This window comes from Drosophila teissieri, chromosome 3R, assembly GCF_016746235.2.
Source record: "Drosophila teissieri strain GT53w chromosome 3R, Prin_Dtei_1.1, whole genome shotgun sequence".
NCBI classification, from domain to species: Eukaryota; Metazoa; Arthropoda; class Insecta; order Diptera; family Drosophilidae; genus Drosophila; species Drosophila teissieri.
This window is the reverse complement of record NC_053032.1, coordinates 13,368,519-13,390,815: the sequence shown is the minus strand read 5'-3', so window position 1 is coordinate 13,390,815 and position 22,297 is coordinate 13,368,519. Positions and strand designations below refer to the sequence as shown.

Below are 22,297 nucleotides of genomic sequence, written 5' to 3'. Positions count from 1 at the left end.
ATACATAAATTTTATATTTTTCACTTATCAAATGATATGATTTATATTCAAATGGGTCTTCTTATCAAAAACATATGCGCAATTTCATATGCCCATTATTCAGTGCCGTTTATTTCCAGAAACATCTATTGTACTCGCAAAAGTTCTTATCTACGTGTATTCAACTGATTTGAATAAACTTTGAAATGATAATAATTTATTGGTACCGATATAATTAAGGTCGTTCACAATGATGTACCAATATTTTATCAATAAACAAACTACTGTGAGTTCTTTACGCTATTCTTTATTTAACTTTCTCCCGCGATCGTTTGCAGCAGCTTGATGTTCTGCAGATTATCTTCAAAAGGGATTTATAATATTACTAAATGAAAAGATATGTACTGGCGTTTCTTGATAGCTACAATATAAATAAAACAAGAGAGAACGCTATAGTCGAGTTCCCCGACTATCAGATACCCGTTACTCAGCTAGTGGAAGTGCAAAGGAGAAATTTCAACACTGACATTTTTTTTTAGTTTTTCAGTAAGCTTGGGCGTGACAAAAAGAGTTTTTGGCAAATCGAGAGAAAGTTTCAAGATTAACAATGCAAAAAAAATTTTCAAAATCTTTTTGAAAAGTGTGGCCATGAGAGCTTTGGACGGTTTGTGGGCGTGGTAAAAAGTTTTTCTGCATATCGATAGAAAATCTTTTTTTTTTTTAACAGTAATAATAATTGTTTATTTATTAAGGCATACGGGGAAAACTTGGAGCCCCTTTGTGTCCTTCTTTTCTATTAATTCAGCCCATTTGGGCGCGCCGGCTAACTACAGTTAGATATCACAGATAACATATAGGAATTAAGATAAGCGTCAGCTTCTGCTGACCCTTGTCACAGGAGATCGGGATATGAGATCGGTTGTCTTCTATTCAGCCTTCTTAGTGGGCGAGATCTGTTTAGAGCGCTGGCCAGCCGATTTCTGTGGCGCTCCAACCTGTCATGGTATCTGCTCGAGTGCTGGTTTATCTCGTCAAATACCGTTGCGAGTTTCAGGTCTCTGTGCAGGGTGGTGTTTCGCACAAACCACTCGCATCCGGTGATGAGTCTTGCGACCTTATTTTGTATAGTCTGGATCCTTTTGATTTGGCTGTCGCATGCCAAGCCCCAGATTTGGCACCCGTACTTCCAGTTTGGAGCTAAAATCTGTTTGTAGATTGTCAGCTTGTTGGATAGCGACAATTTACTGCGCGGACAAAGTAGTCAGTAGTGCTTCGCCACCTTAGCACGTAGGCGCGTTCTAATGTCGGTCACATGCTTGGCAAATGTGAGTCTGCGATCCAGAAGCACTCCAAGGTATTTGGCTGCGTTCGGCTGTGGTACAGGGGCTGCCTCGATGTAGACGGGCGGTGGCGTTCTCCGCTTTAAAGTTGTTGGATTTACTGCTATTTATGCCAATGTTCCAACGTCTTGCCCATTCCGAGAATCGATCTGCAAAGTCCTGTATACCATCCGCTGCGTCGTGCTCGCATCGGGACCTGTAGGTGACGCACACGTCATCGGCAAATGTGGCCAACATTGAATAGAAAATCTAACAAAAAAATGAAAATATATCAAAACATTTTCCAAAAGTGTGGGTGTGGCAGTTTTGCGTGGTTTGTGGGCGTTTGGGGGTGGCAAAAAGTTTTTCTGCACACCCCACACCCTGCACCACGCACTCCGCACCCCAGACCCTGCACACGGGACCCCCACCCCGCACACAGCCCCATAACCAATTACAAATTATTGAACAAAGGTAACATACATCATTTCTCAATAGTATTTATAGCTTTTCTATTAAGTTTTCGGCCAGAAATTTCTTGGCGCTGAGAATTCTCTCCAAGTTCTCGTCCCATCCCGGAGTAACTTTTTGGGCGTTCTTGTACCATCTGTCCACGTTGGGGAACTTCTTGAAATCGAAGTCAACCATTTCGGTTGTGGAAACGGTGGCCAGTATAACGATATCTGCCACGGATAGTTCATTGCCGGCCACGTAATCCTGGCCATCGAGGAAGGTGTTGAGAAGATCAAAGGCAGCGTTCAGCTTCTCCAGATTCTCCTGAGTTCCAGGTTTGCCAGTGCGGAGCAGTGGGAAGAAGTACTTGGCAATGCCATCGTACAGGGTGCCCATATCGAAGTACAACCGCTGGTTGATCAGAGCCTGCTTCTGGGGATCCTTTGGATACAGAGAGTCGTTCTTTCCGTACTGCTCCACTAAGTAAACAACAATGGCCCGTGTCTCCCAAATGACGAATCCATTGTCCACCAGTGTGGGAATCGTGTGCTGAGGGTTTATCTTCACAAACCATGGTTTCAGCTGCTCCCCCACAAAGGTGTTCACTTGCACCGAGTTGAACTCGACTCCCACAGCTTTGGCGGTCATCATAACAGCACGGGTGCTCGGGGAACCAGACATGTTGTAGAGATCCATCATCAGAAGAGTAGCGAATACGTTTAGCCTGCTGGAATAAAGAAAACAAACTAATTTGACGCTAGCCAAAATTCTGTCTTATAAAGAAAACTGGTTTTGATTCTATCTACCTGCCGATTATAATTATCTTTTTCTTTTTTTTATATGTGTATAGCCGACAGGCAAAAATGTATTTCGTTTGCTTGTGTAAAAATAAATTGTATGCAATTTGTATTATTTTTATAAGAATGTAAATTCTAAATACATAAACACATTTCCAACGAAAATTTAATAGAATTGCATTTGTAGTTATGGGCCTTCCATGACCTATTCAATTACACTAATAACCTTATCAACTGAGATAGTAAGAGATGGTGGAATATGCAGTCAAATTGACTTTAATTTAAAATAATCAAAATTTCTTCTTAGGATTTAAGGTTTGGAACTGCGACTTAAAATGGTGACCCTGAGAGGTATTCAGATATTTGTTCGACTTTTTGGACATTCCATTTGAGTCTAATCACAGTGAGAAAAAAATAGTTCTCAGAGAAAATAGTAAAGGAGCGAACTTTTAATCTTATCATTCATGTTCTGTTCCCATTTATTCATTTCAATTGGGGTACTTTTGCTTTCATCTGTTTCACGTTATTTCACTCACAGTGCGCATGACTACTTTAACATTTGTTCCTTCTTAACCGTTTAAATCTGGATAAGCTGTTCCCAGTTTAATTTCAATTGATAAAAAAGAAATTCGAACAGTAAACATTTACTTTTAAAAGTGCTAGAATATATATGCTTTAATAAGGTATAAGTAAGGAGTTCTTTACAGATGTATACATAAGTATAAGCGTATATATAAATAGAGAATTTTTGAATCTAAGCTTGGACAAAAAAGAAATTGTTTTTTCAGATGTTTTAAAAGTAAAAAAAGCCGCGTAGTATATATTTTAAAAATCGTTTTTTAAATAAAAATAAATACAATAAATAAATTTGTAAATTTATTGTTTCGCCGCCGCCCGACGGGCATCAAACACTGACTTCAGTTCCAAAAGACCATTCCAGTTCTCGTCCCATCCAGGAGTCACCTCCTTGGCATTGGCATACCACCTGGCCACATTCGAGTACTTGCTAAGGTCGAAATCAAAGATGTCGAAAGTGGAAACGGTAGAGAGGATGGCAATATCGGCCACTGTGAGGTGATCACCGGCCACGTAGTCCTGGCCCTCCAGGAAGATATTCAAATACTCGAAGGAGCCCTCGATCTTTTTAAAATCCTCATCAGTTCCGGGCTTTCCAGTGCGAAAAATAGGAAAGTAGTATTTGGCAAAGCTCTCGTACAATGTTCCCATGTCAAAGTTCAGGCGTTGGTTGACCAGAGCCTGCTTCTTGGGATCCTTGGGGAAGAGGGAGTCGTCTTTGGCGTACTGTTCGATCAGGTAAACGGCGATGGCACGGGACTCCCAGATGGAGAATCCATTGTCCACCAGTGTGGGAATGGTGTGCTGGGGATTGAGCTTCACGAACTCCGGCTTCAGCTGGTCACCATCAAGGGTGTTCACTAGCTTCTTGTTCAACTCCAGACCAAGAGCCTTGGCCACCATGATCACGGTACGGCATCCACTTCCACGGGGCGAGTAATAGAAATCCATTTCGTATATTTGTGTTATTCGCTGGAAGGCAAGACCAGAACTGATTGGGATAATAAAAGGCCTCGCTTTTTATATTAAATCAATGGCGAGATAACACATGCAGTTCCCATTTTATTATAATTATTTGCTCGACGCTTCTTTACAGCGATTAAAGCCCCAACACTCAGGTGATTGGATGTGGTGGTGAAATTACCTGTCTCTCTTCGCTTATCTTCAGTGTGCCCAATCGTCACAAAACTGAGCTGCTGCCTTACACTTATATATTTCATGAACGTGTTTTGTATATTATTTAACAGTATTCCGATTATATATTTTGTAGAAAAATAGTTATTTGGATACGGTGGACTTCCTCGATATTTATACCCGTTACTCGTAGAGTAAAAGGTATACCCTTTTCGATTCGTTGAAAAGTATGTAACAGGCAGAAGGAAGTGTTTCCGACCATATAAAGTATATATATTCTTGATCAGGATCAGTAGCCGAGTCGATCTGGCCATGTCCGTCTGTCCGTCCGTCTGTCCGTCTGTCCGTCTGTCCGTATGAACGTCGAGATCTCAGGAACTACAAAAGCTAGAAAGTTGAGATTAAGCATACAGACTCCAGGGACATAGACGCAGCGCAAGTTTGTCGATTCATGCTGCCACGCCCACTCTAACGCCCACAAACCGCCTAAAACTGCCACGCCCACACTTTTGAAAAATGTTTTGATATTTTTTCACTTTTGTATTAGTCTTGTAAATTTCTATCGATTTGGCAAAAAACTTTTTGCCACGCCCACTCTAACGCCCACAAACAGCCCAAAACTGCCACGCCCACACTTTTGAAAAATGTATAGATATTTTTTCATTTTTGTATTAGACTTGTAAATTTCTATCGATTTGTCACAAAACTTTTTGCCACGCCCACTCTAACGCCCTCAAACCGACAAAAACTGTCAGTGTTGAAGATTCTTCTTCGCACTTCCACTAGCTGAGTAACGGGTATCAGATAGTCGGGGATCTCGACTATAGCGTTCTTTCTTGTTTTTTTCTACTTTAACGCACTTTTCCAGTTGTTTCTTTAAACTGATATAATTGCATCATAGTACCACTTGGCCACATTGGATATTTGATGAATAGTCGCATTAATTGATTCCTGATCCTGATTTAAAACTTCCTTATTTATTCCTAATGTCCATGGGAAAACATATTGAAGTAATAATTTGTAAATAGTATATATTCCCATGTATAAAATATATTTTTAACAAGGGTGTTGAGGGTTGGATTTAAAAACATCGGTTTGTGGTTTGGCTTCTTCCAAATGCTTCTTATTAAACTCGATTTCTATCAAATTTACCACAACCAAATAATATAAATCCGTAACATTGACGTATTGTTCGCTAGGAGTACGAATAATAACTGAAAAAGATAGTCAGAAAACTCTGTTGCTATACTTATCATTTGTTTATGATTATTAGTCTGATTATAGTTTGATTGTATTTGATAAGGTACAGTTCGTCACGCCAAATATATGCTATGTATTAAACCTTTCTTAGTATAAGCATAAACAAACACAATGGTTTTTTTTTAAATAAGTTTATTACAACTGTTTTTACTTTGATGAGGATTTTTGTGCCTCGTACATTGTTTTCATTTGTAGCAGACCCGCCCAGTTTTCATCCCATCCGGGAGTAACCTTCTTGGCATTGGCGTACCACCGGGCCACATTCGAATACTTGTTGATGTCAAACTCCACCACTTCGAACGTGGAAACGCTGGAGAGGATGGCGATGTCGGCCACAGTGAGCTGGCCACCAGCCACGTAGTCCTGGCCCTCAAGGAATTTGTCCAGGAATCCAAAGGCAGCTTCGATCTTCTTGTAATTCTCGGCAGTTCCAAGCTGACCGGTACGGATGAAGGGGTAATAGTACTTCATGAAGGACTCATGCAGGGTTCCCATATCGAAGTACAATCGCTGATTGATCAGGGCACGTTTCTGGGGATCATTGGGGAAAAGGGAGTCGTCTTTGGCGTATTTCTCTATCAGATAGACGGCGATAGCACGGGACTCCCAGATGGTGAATCCGTTGTCCACCAGCGTGGGAATGGTGTGCTGGGGATTGAGCTTCACGAACTCTGGCTTCAGATGTTCTCCTTCCGTGAGACGCAGCTGCTTTTTGTTAAGTTCGATTCCAAGAGCCTTGGCTACCATGATAATGGTGCGGGAGCCACTGCTTCGAGGTGAGTAGTAGAAATCCATTTTGCTGGGGCGATAACCGTGTGCTATTCGGTCGAAGAGAAGAGCCAAACTGATTGCGACCAGCAATGGTTCTCTCTTATATAGTGAAATTTTGAAACTTCCTATCTCACTGATTATGGGATCTCCCATATGATGGTAAAACAACTTGTCATCGTATTTTAATAATCATATGCAGAATTGTCGAATTAAAGTAAAAAAATATAAAACAGGCGTTCTATAAATAAGTTGAATAAAAAAAGTTTAATAACCTCTTATCATTGCTCTGATACTGCAATCATTGCTGTTGAGTGGGTCTTAGCAACAAATAACTCTTCAAGAGCTGATTTTACTTTATTTATTATCTACGGTTAACAACAGCTTGTAAGCATATACATCCCTTTATGTTAAACATATTTATGACAAAATTATAATAAATTAATTATTTGGCAGCATTCTTTCTCTCCTCAATCTTCTGCTTTACATCCAGTGCACCCGCCCAGTTTTCCTCCCATCCAGGGGTAATCTTCTTGACATGGTCGTACCATCTGGCCACATTCGGATATTTGCCGATGTCGAATCCCACAACATCGAAATTGGACACATTGGCGAGAATGGCAATGTCGGCCACGGTGTACTGGTCACCAGCCACGTAGTCCTGGCCGTCCAGGAATGTGTTCAGAAAAGCGAAGGTCTCCTGCACCTTCTTGTAATCCTCCTCACTGCCAAACTGACCGTTGGTAAATGCTTTGTAATAGTAGTTTGCCAGGGTGGGATACATCAAGGCCATGTCGAAGTAAAGGCGTTGATTGATCACCGCCTGCTTCTGAATATCCTTGGGGTACAGGGAGTCGTCCTTTCCGTACTTTTCCACCAGGTAAACCAGAATGGCACGCGACTCCCAAATGGTGAAGCCATTGTCCACCAGCGTGGGAATCGAGTGCTGGGGGTTGATCTTGATGAAATCCGGATTCAGTTGCTCCCCCTCCAGGGTATTGATTATCTTCTTGTTAAATTCCAGACCCAGGGCCTTGCCCACCATCAGAACAGAGCGGCAAGCGCCGACCAGAGGCAGATAGTATAGGTCCATGTCGGAAGGTGCGATCAATTCAACTTGCTCGTTCGAGAGGAGGAAACTTACTGCCTTGGACCCCCACGAATTTCTGCCAATTAAGCTATGCTCCTCACACATGTTCTATGTGTGTGGCAAAGTGTTCAGATTACTCGTGTTTGTGCTCTTTGTAATATCAGACTATAGAATTCGGGGAACCATTTCCACACATATGTATATTCTCTTATATAATTCTCTTCGAGCTATTGTTTCGCTTAAGCGTCTTCAAAATTTGTGTTTCCCTCCTTACATATAATATTATGATCATTTTAATACTTAACAACACTTCATTTCTTTTATTTAATTCAACAGTTTCATAAATAAGCAATAAATAGTCGTGATACCGATCACTTTGCAGCTGCTTTACGGGCTTCAAATAACGCCTTCATCGCCATGAGCCCCTCCCAATTCTCGTCCCATCCTGGAGTCACCTTCTTGGCATTGTCGTACCACCTGCTGACATTGGAGTACTTGCTGAAGTCGAAGCCACTTACTTCGAACGTGGAGACAGTGGCCAGGATGGCAATGTCTGCCACGGTGAGCTGGTCGCCAGCAACATAGTCCTGGCCCTCCAGGAAGGTGTCGAGGAATCCAAAGGAGGTCTCGATTTTCTTCAAGTCCTCATCAGTTCCGGGCTTTCCAGTGCGGAAGAGGGGATAGTAGTACTTGGCAAAGCTGTCGTTCAGAGTTCCCATGTCGAAGTACAACCGCTGGTTGACCACAGCCTGCTTCTTGGGATCCTTGGGGAAAAGGGAGTCGTCCTTGCCGTATTTCTCTACCAGGTAAATGGCTATGGCACGGGACTCCCAGATGGAGAATCCATTGTCCACCAGAGTGGGAATGGTGTGCTGGGGATTGAGCTTCACGAACTCTGGCTTCAACTGTTCACCCTCCATGGTGTTCAGTATTTTCTTGTTCAGCTCCAGACCAAGAGCCTTGGCCACCATGACCACCGTGCGGCATCCTCCGCTGCCTGGCATGTAGTAAAAGTCCATGTTTGGAGTATTTTAAATTGTTGTTAACCTGCAGAGGGGAGAACTACGACTGACAATTCCCGGTAAACCCATTTCTTTTATAGGAAAATGCTCGACAAATTATCTCCACCCATTTGTTTATGCCTGCGTGGAAATAAATGCCAGTCATGGTTAGAATAAACTTTTTCAAACTTCGTTTTTTGGTTCAAAGGTATGTACTTATAATGACTAATAGGGGGTGCCAAGGAAGTGCTAATGATAATTCCAGGTGCATAATGTATAATCTTCTGCTCGAACTTGTTCTAGTTTGTATGATTAGATGGTTATCGTAATGGAAATGGAGTGATTTAGAAAAATAAAGTTTATGAGTCATAAAACGTGCGAGTAGGCAGCAAAGATGATGAAATAAATTAGAAATTAAATCTGCTTTATGAAATTGTTATGAATGGTTATAAAAAATGGCCATTTTATAGCTAACTATATAGCAACTTAGAGGTAATAATTTAAATCGGTATTTAATTAAAAATAATAGAGAATGCTATAGTCGAGTTCCCCGACTATCAGATACCCGTTACTCAGGTAGTGAAAGTGCGAACGGTACATTCTAACAATTTCTGGAATATCGGTAGAAATTGGGAATAAAAATACTAAAATTAAAAAAATATATATAAATTTTGAAAGAAATTTACAAGACGTTTACAAAGAAAGGAAAAAATACCAAAAGGTTTTCCAAAAGTGTGGACGTGACAGTTTTGGGCGGGTTGTGGGCGTTGGAAAAATTGACTCTAGGTAGTCCTGCTTTCTAACTTCCATTTTCTTGGAAACAACAGAAAGACAATAAAAAGTTATGTGGTGTAAGAAGTCTTTTATTAGGTTTTTACTATTATTTATTCATTTACATTTAAAAGGTCTGAGTATCATTTACTTTGCAGCCGCAAGACGGGACTCAAAGAAAGCTTTCAGCGACTGCAGACCCTCCAAGTTCTCGTCCCATCCGGGAGTCACCTTCTGGGCATTGGCGTACCACCTGACCACATTGGAGTACTTGCTGAAGCTGAACCCGACGACCTCGAAAGTTGAGACATTCGCCAAGATGGCAATATCGGCCACGGTGAGCTGGTCTCCGGCCACGTAATCCTGGCCCTCCAGGAACGTGTCCAGGAAGCCGAAGGCGGTTTCGATTCTCTTCAGGTCTTCCTCGGATCCCAGCTTTCCAGTTAGGAAGAGCGGGTAGTAGTACTTGGAGAAGGCATCGGTCAGGGTTCCCAGGTCGAAGAACAGACGCTGGTTGACCAGAGCCTGCTTCTTGGGATCCTTGGGGAAAAGGGAGTCGTCCTTGCCGTATTTCTCCACCAGGTAAATGGCGATGGCACGGGACTCCCAGATGGAGAATCCATTGTCCACCAGCGTGGGAATGGTGTGCTGGGGATTGAGCTTCAGGAACTCCGGCTTTAACTGTTCACCCTCCAAGGTGTTCAGTAGCTTCTTGTTCAGCTCCAGACCAAGGGCCTTGGCCACCATGATGACCGTGCGGCATCCACCGCTACCTGGCATGTAGTAAAAATCCATCTTGGAGCTGCTTTGGGTGTTGTTGGCCTTTTGGAGTGGAGAACGAGAACTGAAATCAGTCAGAAATGGCAGGTACTTGGGCAAATGAGTAACTCACTGTTTTTGTTTGGTTGTTTTTGTATATTATGTGTGCTCATTATCTGCCCTTTTACGGTTCTGACTTTCGGTACAATTTTGGTGTTAGCTTTAAAATGTCTCAGCTTAAAGAAGAACAGATACACTTGTTTATTTATACTTGTATGAATTAGAAACCATTTTCTTTAAATAAAATTGTTATAATTATTTTATCATTTGGAAAACAAAACTCGGAACAGCTTACGTTAGTACTCGATAAGGATAAGTTTGTTATCATGAGGAATCAGATATGATTAAATGTGAGGAATTGCCAGAACTTGTTATGATTAGAAGATATTTAAGTACAGCGAAAAGAGTAGCAATGATATTATATTATATAAAAAAATATATTTAAAATTCGCGATATTTTATATGATTCGTGTTGGAAGAGGTGGCATTTTTTTGCCAGCTCTGCTATTAAATTTATTGCACCTATGTATGTATAAATTGACTCATCAGTTGCTTTGCGTTATCTATGCGATTAATTGAAATGATAATGAATAATGAAAGTGAGGGCGAGACACGTATGCGCAACTGAATAGGAATTTGTTTAAATGCTTTAAAAAATTAAGACAGACTTAAAACTGAAACCTAAAAAGCTGGAAATATAAATATTATTTCGGTGTGCTTTATTCACTTTTTTGTGAAACAATCTATAAATAAATGTATTCAATTTCAGCATATAATATGTATTCTAAAGCGGAGATCAGTGAAAAAAGATCAACGCAGCTGTACCCAAAACGCGAGTCGCCGGCAAACGGAATCGAGAAAGTATATATATGTATATCGACTATATGTGTTTATATGGGAGACCGGCAGAAGAACCAGATGATCGCGATGAGGTGGAGGTAAGAGATCGTTGGGGCTCTTCGCGCCATCCTTTCTCTTTTGTGGTTCGGATCTCTTTGGCTTTGCTCTTCGAATAGTTTGAATTTCTCACTTTATTTTCTGTTTGTTGCCCTGTGACGAACACTTGGGCAATGCCGTCCAACTGGTTCTCCTGATCTGCAGTGGCAAACACAGTGACCTTTCTCTACTTCTTACGCTACATTTTGGCCGGCTTTTTTGTGAATTAACCCAACCAGTTATTGGCGAACTTACTCGTATTATGTTTACGATCTCGTGTTTCCCATGATTCAGATGGATTTCGGCATTATGTTCAAGTGAGTAACTCTTGGAGACTTGAAACTTGGGGTTTTGGGACTTGGGGCTTGGGGCTTTCTGATTTCACAAGCGTTTCGTGGATTGTTCTCGACGTTAAGAGCGCAATTTGTTTGACGTGTCGCCCACGAAAATGCTCTTTCCATTTTTTCCTACTTGTTATTGAATTTTTTCGCTCGGTCATGCTGATAGGTGGTATAGTGAATTGTGAAACTGATAAAATGGAATTGTTTTGTTTTTTCGGGACAAAATACACACCCCCAGCGAATTGTGGCAGGAATATTCGAGTGCTCGGCTTCGATGCATCAAATACTTCCAAGAAATGAAAGTCTAATATTCCTACTCATGTATGTAATATGGTCACAACCATTATTCGGTACAACTCAAGGCCGTCTAAGCACAAAACATGAAATTCGATCGATATATGGACTCAGTCCATCAAGATAAATACATTGAAAATGTGTACCAGTAATTACACATTTGCATGTTTTTTGGACTCCTAATTTACTTAGTGCCCACTACTATCTACCAGAACCTGGTTTTACCCATTTACATTATTGAGATGAGTCAAAATATATTGAATAATTCGGAGAACGTGTATATTTTTGTGGTCTTCTTAGTACTGTATGAGCCTATCACGATTTGTTTGTGTGCTCATTTCAGTTGGAAATGCTCGACAACTGTTGCTATATGTTTGCCTGATATCAATGTTTGCCGGCCGGCTTGAATTGTTATCTGCTTTCTGCTTGCTTATTTACTTATTATTTATTTACTTACTTTTTGCATTTCGCATAAGAAGTTGTTTTCAGGCGCACAGATGTTCATTAGAAATGCAAAAATGTGTTTCAAGCAAATTGAGTGCACCAAATGGGTGTGCCAACTTTAGCAAGTCGAGGTGTTAATACCCTAGGATCGTTAGGTTTTGCAAGATTGTATCTAGGTTATCTGTTTGATATAAATACTTTTTGCAAAAATTCTTTAAAAAATGCAACAAAATTGTGTTCTTAGGCTGAAAAAGGCGTCGTTCCAATGAAGGATCATTAGAAAGTTGCAGCTTTCTTTAGGGGGGATAGAGGTGCTGGATGGAGAACGGGTGGTATGCAACCTCCTCGAAAGCAAACACACATGGCACACGGCTCCACACACCCATGGCCACACCGCAGTGTATTAATCACGCTGCTAACGTCACATTTTTGCCCGCCATTAGTGGGTATGTGTAGAGGCAAGTCAGTAAAAAATAGAAGACAAAAACCCAGGCACGAAATCAACTAGCTGCTACCTCTCTCTCTATCTCTCCCTCCCCCTGCCACGCCCCTGCGCGCCGCCGCCCTCGGCGCGCTTCAAGCAACAACTCATGTTTGCCGGCACTGTGGCGACCGCAGCCGACCCCTATATAAGTGGGCTCGCTCTTCGAATTCCGTTCAGTGCTACTTCTCATTTGGTACAGTGTACATCGCGAGATTCTCCACAGAAATAAAACTGTAAGTCTAAAGCAAAATATATATATGTACATATGTATTGTGAGTTGGGATTGTGTGTGTGCCTGTGTTTGGGCTAAAATAAAAGGAATATTGTCCGCAAGGAAGCAGCATGGAAAATTACCAAAGAGTCGACCGCATTATAGCCCAGATATGACATCATGGCCAAGTGAACTTCTGTAATGACGGCCCAATTAAAGTCCGCTTTTGTCTGAACTCGTAATTATAGAGCGCGTCTAATTGCGGCATATCTTTCTAGCATCTAGACTTTTGCACGCCATATGGATAATGTGAATAATAGTGAAGAAACAATTTGCGTCTTAAAGCGAGAGAGAATGTTGATTTAAATATGAATACGACGCGATGCTTGTGGATATGCTTGAAAAAGTTTGGTGTTCATGCCTAAATGTGAAAAGAAGTCGGAGATTTGTTCACTCCAATCAAATATGGCGGACTCGCAATTGTTCCAAGTTTCTTTTCAACTCGATTCTTACATTTAAAACTCAATTCAGAAATGAAAATGAATGCTTAAGCTTTTAAATAACCTTAGGGCTTAAATCAGGGAGATAATAACGTCTCTTCATAAATATTTGTTAATAAGTTGGATGGAAATTGTGAGCATGTAACTAACCCCCAGTTTGGCAACTTCTCCTCCTCCAGTAAAATGGCTGACTTCTACTACCTGCCCGGCTCCTCTCCCTGCCGCTCCGTGATCATGACCGCCAAGGCCGTGGGCGTCGAGCTGAACAAGAAGCTGCTCAACCTGCAGGCCGGTGAGCACCTGAAGCCGGAGTTCGTGAAGATCAACCCCCAGCACACCATTCCCACGCTGGTGGACAACGGATTCGCGCTGTGGGAGTCCCGTGCCATCCAGGTGTACCTGGTGGAGAAGTACGGCAAGACCGACTCCCTCTACCCCAAGTGCCCCAAGAAGCGCGCCGTGATCAACCAGCGCCTGTACTTCGACATGGGAACTCTGTACCAGAGCTTCGCCAACTACTACTACCCCCAGGTGTTCGCCAAGGCGCCCGCCGATCCCGAAGCCTTCAAGAAGATCGAGGCCGCCTTCGAGTTCCTGAACACCTTCCTGGAGGGACAGGAGTACGCCGCCGGTGACTCCCTCACCGTGGCCGACATTGCCCTGGTGGCCTCCGTCTCCACTTTCGAGGTGGCCGGATTCGAGATCAGCAAGTACGCCAATGTGAACAAGTGGTACGAGAACGCCAAGAAGGTGACTCCCGGATGGGAGGAGAACTGGGCCGGATGCCTGGAGTTCAAGAAGTACTTCGAATAAGCCTGATATTCACGTTTTTTTTACCCGTACATATGATGTAGTATTTATATTCACGTTCACAAACAACAATTCCAAATTCGCCTGTCTCCAAAGACAATAAATAAGTGTTCGTTCTTTTGAATGCACAAAATACAAGTGTGTTTTTTTAAATGGGTGTTTATTTATTCCGCTATGTATATGTATGTGGATGGTGGATATTGTGGATGGAGACAATTGAATAAGTGGGCTCATGATGCTAGTCGTTCTCTCTTTCGATGCAAGGGGTGATTTGAAAAGAGTTCGCTAAAATGAATCTCTCTGAAATAAGAGCCAAGCAAAAAAGAATATAAAGCTGAAATATTTTCGCTATGTTTGTCAGTTTGATTTGGTGAAGGGACGCAGCCGGAGGCTTCACATAAAAAAAGCTTGGAAATAAGTAAGGAAAATTACCAGAATTCATTAGTGAAATAGATTAGAAACTATGTTTTCCATTTTAAATTTTTGTAAGAATCGCAGATCTAATTTCCCGTTATCAAAAAAGCTTTTCAAAGATAGAAAACCAGCCAATTGAAATTATTCATTAAAAAAGACGCAAATATCGAAAAATAATATAATATGATATTATTGGGCACAATTTTAGTGTTTTGTAGCCATTAATAATAGACTTTATTATTGAAAACAAAATGCGATCTGCACTTTAAAGCGCCGAAAAGTCGATAATTCGCGATAAACAAACGAAACAAAATATCCACTGCAATTTGATTCAGTATAAAAACAATTTTAAAAAAGCAGGGTACACTTTCATTCGAAAGAAAGATTAGACAAGTTGAATCTAGCATTCGTTGAAGGGAACAACAGTATAAAAGATCCAGTTTTCCGTAAACTAATTCAGTACGATTTCAGCCCAGCGTATAATCATGTTGGACTTCTACTACATGCTCTACTCGGCACCTTGCCGTTCGATCCTGATGAGTGCCCGTGCCCTGGGACTGGAGCTGAACAAGAAGCAGGTCGATCTGGATGCCGGCGACCATCTGAAGCCGGAGTTCGTGAAGATCAATCCTCAGCATACGATTCCCACGCTGGTGGACGATGGGTTCGCCATCTGGGAGTCGAGGGCTATACTGATTTATCTGGGCGAGAAGTACGACAAGGATGGCTCCCTGTATCCCAAGGATCCCCAGGAGAGGGCTGTCGTCAACCAGCGCTTGTTCTTCGACCTAAGCACTCTGTATCAGAGCTACGTGTACTACTACTATCCCCAGTTGTTCGAGGATGTGAAGAAGCCGGCTGATCCCGAGAACATCAAGAGGATCGATGCAGCCTTCGATATGTTCAATACTCTGCTGAAGGGCCAGGAGTACGCCGCTCTGAACAAGTTAACTCTGGCCGACTTCGCCCTCCTGGCCACCGTTTCCACGTTCGAAATATCGGAATATGATTTTGGTAAATATCCGGAAGTGGTCAGGTGGTACGAGAATGCCAAGAAAGTGATACCCGGCTGGGAGGAGAACTGGGAGGGCTGCGAGTACTACAAGAAGTTGTATCTGGGTGCGATTTTGAACAAACAATGACTGGGCTGTAATAAATAATCTAATCTGTATCGGTCTGTTTGAATAAAGAGTGAGTGACTTTAAGAGTATAATGAATAAAGAGTTGTCTTTGGATTGCGATAAGGCTGTGGATCCTCTGCTCTTGTAAAATTCGCTGGGGTACGACACCTCAAACATTCTGATACCGATAAGATAATGCTACGTGTCGGTTTGCTGAACTGCCAGCTGCCGTGATTTTGCTGATAGCCAAAGCAATTAAAGTCAAATGTAATTTTAGCCAAACACCTGTACTTATTTATGATTTACGTAAAGTTTAGTTTATCGGGAAATGTACGAAATGAGATTCCATTAACCTGTTGGTCTTATACTGCTGAAGCTCTCTTCCAGAAGTTTCTCTTATGTGCCGTATTTCGTATTGTGGCCCAAAAGCATGGCCAATTATCACCTGTACTTAATTGATCAATCAGCCCACAAAACTTTTTCGAGTATAAGTGGTTATCTCCTATTTCTTTGCTTGGGCGTATAAAACACGGCTAAACCGCAGAGCATTTTTCAGTAGCTTGTTGCGCTTCGACTCCAACAGAGCAGTCGAGTATATTTGATTACCACGTAGGTATACTTTTGTTATTTTTGGTGAATTTAGTATAGAGGTTGCGTAACCAGGTTCACTGAGTGCCATCAATGAGTGATAGTGATTAGCTGTTCGTTTTCATATTTATCAACTGTGACACCATTTGATCTTGATGAATTGCCATTTTTTTGCAGAGATCCCACCAAGCGTAAAATGGACTTATACTACAGACCCGGATCTGCTCCCTGCCGCTCTGTTCTGATGACAGCCAAGGCACTGGGTGTGGAGTTCGATAAGAAGACCATTATCAACACCCGAGCTGGAGAGCAATTCAAGCCGGAATATCTGAAGATCAATCCGCAGCACACGATCCCCACGCTGCATGATAATGGATTTGCTCTGTGGGAGTCGCGGGCCATTATGGTTTACCTGGTGGAGAAGTACGGCAAGGACGACAAGCTATTCCCCAAGGATGTGCAAAGGCAGGCGTTGATCAACCAGCGCTTATACTTCGATATGGGCACGCTCTACAAGAGCTTCTCCGAGTACTACTATCCGCAGATTTTTCTAAAGAAGCCCGCCAATGAGGAGAATTACAAGAAGATCGAGGTGGCCTTCGAGTTCCTGAATACCTTCCTGGAGGGGCAGACCTACAGCGCCGGAGAGGATTACAGCTTGGCGGATATTGCTTTCCTGGCCACCGTTTCCACTTTTGATGTGGCTGGCTTTGACTTCAAGCGGTATGCCAATGTGGCACGTTGGTACGAGCAGACCAAGAAACTGACAGCCGGTTGGGAAGAAAACTGGGCTGGTTGCCAGGAGTTCCGCAAATACTTTGATAACTGAATAGTTAAGTCTGGGCGCATTGCGTTGCCTGGTTCTAAGCCTTAAATACTGATAAAGCTTTTATTGAAGTGGGTTTTAGAATATAAACTTATTTAGAGATTAAGACACATTTTTAAATGATTTGTAGAAAATTTTTACTTTAATAAAACTGAGTTGGATTGTAACATAATAAATATTTATAGCGTTATCCGTTGTTTTGAATACAAAAATAAGATCAGAACATTTCAAAAATCTAGAAAAGACGCAAACGTCACCGGCACAAACACTTCGTATTATGTATACTCAAAAGTCTATTTCCAAAACACCAGTTTTTGATTTGAAGCCACTTGAAGAATATTAGTATACTCTAAAGTTTATCGAACGCGGTCATGGAGTACAATCGCCAGCCGTGTCCCATTAGGATTGTCGAGGACTGCGGATGTGCCTTCATGATGGGCACCATTGGAGGATCCCTGTTCGAGTTCCTCAAGGGTTTCCGTAACGCTCCGTCCGGTTTGCAGCGCAGCCTTTACGGTGGCATTGATTCGGTGAAGATGAGAACGCCCTCCATTGCCGGCAGCTTTGCCGTCTGGGGAGCCACTTTCAGCACTGTGGATTGCGTCCTGGTCCACTATCGCCAGAGGGAGGATGCCTGGAACTCGATTCTCAGTGGAGCGGCCACAGGTGGGATACTTGCCGCTCGTAATGGCATTCGGGCCATGGCCAACAGTGCTCTTGTGGGCTGCCTGGTTCTGGCCATGATTGAGGGAGCAGGTGCAGCAGTGGCCACCATCAATGCAGCTGATAAAGGCGCAGGGATAGCCCTCAAACCGCAGCGGGCCCAGTGGGAGGCCCTAATGGAGACTATCGATCCGAAGAGAGCCGCTTCTCAAGATTTCGCCCTGGCAGAGTTTGAACGGGTGCTGGACAAATGTCGAGCAAACAGGGAACCAAATTTACTTCAGGACATTCTAGTTAAGAGTCACGAGCGGGAGACCAAAACGAAGCCATTTTATTCCCTCTTGGATCTGGTGAAACTATCCCAGATGTTCTAATGTTGCCCAGAAAGGAGTTTATTTTTCATTCAATCTTTCGTTCTCATCGGTCACTCATCCAAATTATGCGCATGTGCTAATTTCCACTGTTCATTTATTGATCGTAATCTATAAAACCTAAAAGATGCTGAAGTTCAGTGTCGACTATCGAAATCATAGCATACTTCTTGGCGTCCGCATTTGGAGTTCGTAACACTATACTTAGTTGCATACAAATAGGATCTTTTTTAATTTCATGAACCTAATTGTTTTTAATGTATGAATCAAGGAAGTAATGTTGAAAATAATATAAATAAAAATTTTTAGTTTTACCAACACCCGTATTTTATTTTACATTGGTAAATGTAATGTAAAATGTTCAAAAATTTTTCCCAAAATCGTCTTTTAGCGTGATTTTGATAACCTATTAAATCTATATATACTTGCAAGTATAGCTACATCCAGTAAAGATACATAATTTCTAACAACAGAAAAATTGAGTCTCAGGAACAGCGTACATTAAAATTAATAATAAGCAATTTAAACACCCAACGGAAAATAAAAAATATATAAAAATTAATAAAGCCATTGTCCACTTATCAAAATCGTTTCGAATCTTTTATTATAATTAAAGAAAATCATAAATTAATACAAAATTAAGAATTAAACTAGTTGATGAGACAGAACAGAGCGCAGAATTGGAAGGTTGTTACCAGGAAAGGAATCATAAGTATATCATGCAGCAATTTGGACAGAAAACTTTTCCTTCAAAGTCAATCGGAGAATAGATATGTAGTTGACATCGATCATCGTTTCCGCTGCCGACTTGGGGAATATCATTTTTGGTTTTACTTGGAGTCGCTGGTTCTTCCGCCAGCCCGCATTCGCATTCGCATCCGAAACCTAATCCTCTTAGATGCGCAGATTGGGGTTCGTGTAGCGCACATACTTCAGCAGGGCATCGTTCTCCTCGCAGACGAAGCTCTTCTTGTGGTGGCAGGCCACATCGTGCCAGTTCACGCCATCGTTGTAGAACTGGTTCAGCAGGGCCAGACAGTTTTCCGGCGCTCCATTCTGCTTGTACTCGCGGTTGTCCGGCTGGGGCAGGCCAATTCCGCCGGTGGGCGACCAATCGCCCTGGTTCCTCTCGGTGGTTGGGGCCAGTTTCTGCAGGGTGGCGGTCCAGAACCATCCGTTGACGTTCGTGGGCTGCAAGTCGGGGCGGTCACAGCCCTTGAAGTCGCACAAGCGGCCGCTAGTCCAGATGTATTTCACCTGCAATGCCAGAAAAAAGCGTTCATGAATATCTTAAGCAAAAACTTCAGATAAAGAAGATCCACCAGCTCCAATATGTAACATGGAAAGAAGCTGAATTAATCAAATATATCCGTAGTTCATTGCCTCTTGCAACTACTGCAATAGAAATAGATTTCCCCTATCAATCGCACCTACGCAAGAAAATGCAGCGCTGGCATCGACGAAAAAAGTGGTAGAAATTCCAGTTAGTAACTCTTTTGGGCCTGTCACGCCCAAACAACCATTATTATCGCTGAAAGCGAACCCATATACCCATTCCCATTCCCATTCCGAGTCCGCGCCCTTTTGGAGCTGGCACACCCGATACTGTCAACATTTCAAGTGAGCAGAAGCAAAAGCAAAAGCCGCTGCGCAGCCGCAGTTAAGCGATCATCAGTCACTTTCACCTGATGGGCCATAAAAATTGTTTTGTTAAGGGGGCAACACAAAAAAAAGACCCAGACGACTCGGTTTGGATGTCTGCCCTTTTGGAAAACTCCAATGAGCGTAAAGCTGAAACAGATTTATGGACATTGATTTCGGTTTTGTCGGTGGCGGTTTTAGCGTTTTATTTAAGGGGTCCAGATTGCTTTGTAATTGTTTAAAACTCAGACAATGAATGCATTTTCCCCGTTGCGGAAGCCCAATGAGTGATGTTTGTACACCTGTCCTACTAAAAGTTAACTAAAAGTTTACAGAGAAGTCAGTGGGCGATGCAACGAAGTAGGAAGCGGAAAATGTTGATGGAAACTATTGCTTTCCTATTAAACATCTTAAAACCATTTAATAGTTGTCTTATAAGTTGATAGGTTGATATATGGTTAAATGTATGATTATAAAAATTCATAAATTATGATAGTGGACACAATTGACCACGAAATAAGCTACTTTCCATCCTCAAATTTTTGCCTTGGCTTGCGTTTAGTTTCCTCCTGTATTATACGCAAATTGTACTACAAATTAATTCGGTTGCGTGTTCGCAGTTTGCTAATTTGCTAAGTAATTTTGTTGAGCAGCTTTTCCGGCCAGGCTTTCCCATCGCACTCATGTACTTTCGATTTCAATTCGACCACCAGTGCTTTCCCATGCCTCGAAAACGGAGATGGGAGGTGGGCAATGAGTCGGAAGATGGCAGATGAGAAGAGATGAGCCTGGCTGACCACAACTCCAAACTTGACACTTGTTCATCTGAAGAGCGTTGCATAATATCAGACGATTCCATTCGTGTGCAAAATTACAGAGACAACAACTGGGAAAGTTTTTCTGTATTTATGATGCGTATTTTGCCTTTTCGTTCGGTTTTTATGTGTAATTTCACATTGAACTTTGTGGAGCGATGTTAATGTCAGAGATTTCGCAATTATTTTTATTGTGTGCCCCAGCATCCTCAAAATTAAGGTCAGCATTTTGTTGTGGCTTGTGCGAGCTGCCAAATAAAACGCGCTAAACAGTTCACACGCGGCTAAACGGACGTTATTTAACTTACCAAACAAATTAAGAAAGGTGACATAATGTCATGCAAAACAGGTGAAAAAACAACGGAAATAAAAACTGATAGATGCAGGTACAATAAATTATTGACAAGCTTTTTTGACTTGAAGGTGTAAAAGTCCACGTAGATGCGGTCTATTTAATAGTGTTGGATTTCGCATTTATAATAGCCTTTCTCCGAAAAAAACTTATAAATAGTAAATGAGTTGCATATTTCAAGAGTATTTTCGGTCATTTGTTTGATGTATCAATGCCTTAATGTTTAACAAACAGGTGCAGTGAAGTTCAGATCAATTTATTAGTTTGGACATGGTTTTGATAACATAAGTGGAACTTATGTAAGGTTTATTTTTGGGGTGGAGACGATCAATTTATGGAATAAATATTTATGAAAGTTGAGATATAAGATTACATTGGCCTCACACTACGCATTTCTGTGATATTTTGACAACACCTAGGCTTAAGTTCGTTGCTTAAGTCTTTCGATTTCTGTGGAAAGCTTCCTATAATAACTGTTACTTCCTTATGAACATCACTTGTTTACCTTTTAACTCTTTAACGAGGTCATTTTGTAAATTTAAAAAGTTTATAAAAAATACTATTTCCCGTCTTAATTGATTCTCATTGTAATTTTCTCTGGAACTTGTACTTACATTCTCGCGCACCACATACTGCTTGATCCACTCGTTCTCCAAGCTGGTCTCCAGGGAAACGGAGTCCATGCAGCGCCTGCGGCAGTAGTTCCTGGCGGTCAGCCAATCCTCCTCCACGCCCTTCAGCTGAGGGTCGCGCCACGAGAAGAAGTAACTGGGGGAAAGAGACAAACCTTATAGTTTACGTTTGGGGCGCATATCCTGCCCACTCACCCCTTGCCGTCGGGAGTCTTCTCGTGAATGACACGCTGGGCACAGAGCTGCGGATTTGGCGGCTCCAGACGTCCGTTTTGGAACTGAGCGGATCCCAGGCTCAGCACGCTCAACACGCACACTCCGGCGATAATGAAAGCTTTCATTTTGGTTCGGTTATCAGTCTATTCACTGGCACTTTCTGCGGGTTCGATTTTCTTTTTTGGCTCGCGACGCACTTCTTTCTACCGACCGATCGGCTGGCACTGATCAACTGGAATGTCAAAAGCATTGGGGAACCCCGCCTTATATACGAACCGAGCGTCGCATCGGTCCACTCAATTCGATGAGAGCGCCATACCCCAAGAGAGAACGAGTGTTGGGGTTTTTTGGTTTTGCGGCAGTACTACACTCGAAAAAGGTTTTTTTATTGAGTCTTACTGATAAAAAACGTATTTATTTTCTTAATAATAACCTAATATTTTAATTTCTATATTCTATTTTCTCTATTTTCATGATTTTTCTTCTGCCAAAATTGAGAAACATTGTAACGATCAATAGAGCTCAAAGCTTGCAATCCGAAACTTGTATACACTACAGAGGCAATAAATTTAGAGATTCACTTTAGAAAATTCCCTTCAAAGGATTTCAATTATAGGAAAATGATTAGGCAAAGGAAATATCTTAAATGTAAAGATCAGATCAGATAAGAT

General features: G+C 41.9%; 7 protein-coding genes and 1 pseudogene across 9 annotated transcripts; 4 read left to right on the top strand and 4 right to left on the bottom strand.

Annotated features, from left to right (window-relative positions):
* Positions 1 to 1,799: 1,799 nt before the first annotated feature.
* On the bottom strand, positions 1,800 to 4,402 carry LOC122622389 (glutathione S-transferase D6). 2 transcript variants are annotated; one of them, XM_043800797.1, is made up of 2 exons: positions 3,577 to 4,402; positions 1,800 to 2,464 (listed from the first exon to the last, which is right to left on the bottom strand). In XM_043800797.1, the coding sequence occupies exons 1-2, from the start codon at positions 4,073 to 4,075 to the stop codon at positions 1,800 to 1,802; spliced, it is 1,164 nt and encodes a 387-aa protein (XP_043656732.1). In that variant the 5' UTR covers positions 4,076 to 4,402. The 2 variants fall into 2 exon arrangements, with proteins under 2 accessions (XP_043656732.1, XP_043656731.1); XM_043800796.1 differs by having other exon boundaries at positions 1,800 to 2,475; positions 3,459 to 4,397.
* A 1,263-nt stretch (positions 4,403 to 5,665) lies between these two features.
* LOC122622267 (glutathione S-transferase D4) lies at positions 5,666 to 7,434 on the bottom strand. Its single transcript, XM_043800592.1, has 3 exons — positions 6,769 to 7,434; positions 6,666 to 6,670; positions 5,666 to 6,336 (listed from the first exon to the last, which is right to left on the bottom strand). The coding sequence occupies exons 1-3, from the start codon at positions 7,377 to 7,379 to the stop codon at positions 5,666 to 5,668; spliced, it is 1,287 nt and encodes a 428-aa protein (XP_043656527.1). The 5' UTR covers positions 7,380 to 7,434.
* Positions 7,435 to 7,724: 290 nt separating this feature from the next.
* On the bottom strand, positions 7,725 to 11,288 carry LOC122622712 (annotated as a pseudogene).
* Positions 11,289 to 12,552: 1,264 nt separating this feature from the next.
* LOC122618793 (glutathione S-transferase 1-1) lies at positions 12,553 to 14,125 on the top strand. The gene is made up of 2 exons (XM_043795364.1): positions 12,553 to 12,699; positions 13,357 to 14,125. The coding sequence occupies exon 2, from the start codon at positions 13,361 to 13,363 to the stop codon at positions 13,988 to 13,990; it is 630 nt and encodes a 209-aa protein (XP_043651299.1). The 5' UTR covers positions 12,553 to 12,699; positions 13,357 to 13,360; the 3' UTR covers positions 13,991 to 14,125.
* A 232-nt stretch (positions 14,126 to 14,357) lies between these two features.
* LOC122619050 (glutathione S-transferase 1-1) lies at positions 14,358 to 15,622 on the top strand. The gene is made up of 2 exons (XM_043795737.1): positions 14,358 to 14,405; positions 14,873 to 15,622. The coding sequence occupies exon 2, from the start codon at positions 14,887 to 14,889 to the stop codon at positions 15,541 to 15,543; it is 657 nt and encodes a 218-aa protein (XP_043651672.1). The 5' UTR covers positions 14,358 to 14,405; positions 14,873 to 14,886; the 3' UTR covers positions 15,544 to 15,622.
* A 438-nt stretch (positions 15,623 to 16,060) lies between these two features.
* On the top strand, positions 16,061 to 17,112 carry LOC122618823 (glutathione S-transferase 1-1-like). 2 transcript variants are annotated; one of them, XM_043795407.1, is made up of 2 exons: positions 16,061 to 16,131; positions 16,288 to 17,112. In XM_043795407.1, the coding sequence occupies exon 2, from the start codon at positions 16,307 to 16,309 to the stop codon at positions 16,937 to 16,939; it is 633 nt and encodes a 210-aa protein (XP_043651342.1). In that variant the 5' UTR covers positions 16,061 to 16,131; positions 16,288 to 16,306; the 3' UTR covers positions 16,940 to 17,112. The 2 variants fall into 2 exon arrangements, with proteins under 2 accessions (XP_043651342.1, XP_043651343.1); XM_043795408.1 differs by having other exon boundaries at positions 16,109 to 16,223.
* A 60-nt stretch (positions 17,113 to 17,172) lies between these two features.
* LOC122620952 (probable mitochondrial import inner membrane translocase subunit Tim17 3) lies at positions 17,173 to 18,126 on the top strand. The gene has a single exon (XM_043798647.1). It carries the CDS (start codon positions 17,308 to 17,310, stop codon positions 17,971 to 17,973), a length of 666 nt encoding a protein of 221 aa, XP_043654582.1. The 5' UTR covers positions 17,173 to 17,307; the 3' UTR covers positions 17,974 to 18,126.
* Positions 18,127 to 18,652: 526 nt separating this feature from the next.
* On the bottom strand, positions 18,653 to 21,822 carry LOC122620769. The gene is made up of 3 exons (XM_043798383.1): positions 21,606 to 21,822; positions 21,393 to 21,546; positions 18,653 to 19,227 (listed from the first exon to the last, which is right to left on the bottom strand). Exons 1-3 carry the CDS (start codon positions 21,749 to 21,751, stop codon positions 18,865 to 18,867), a joined length of 663 nt encoding a protein of 220 aa, XP_043654318.1. The 5' UTR covers positions 21,752 to 21,822; the 3' UTR covers positions 18,653 to 18,864.
* Positions 21,823 to 22,297: the final 475 nt, after the last annotated feature.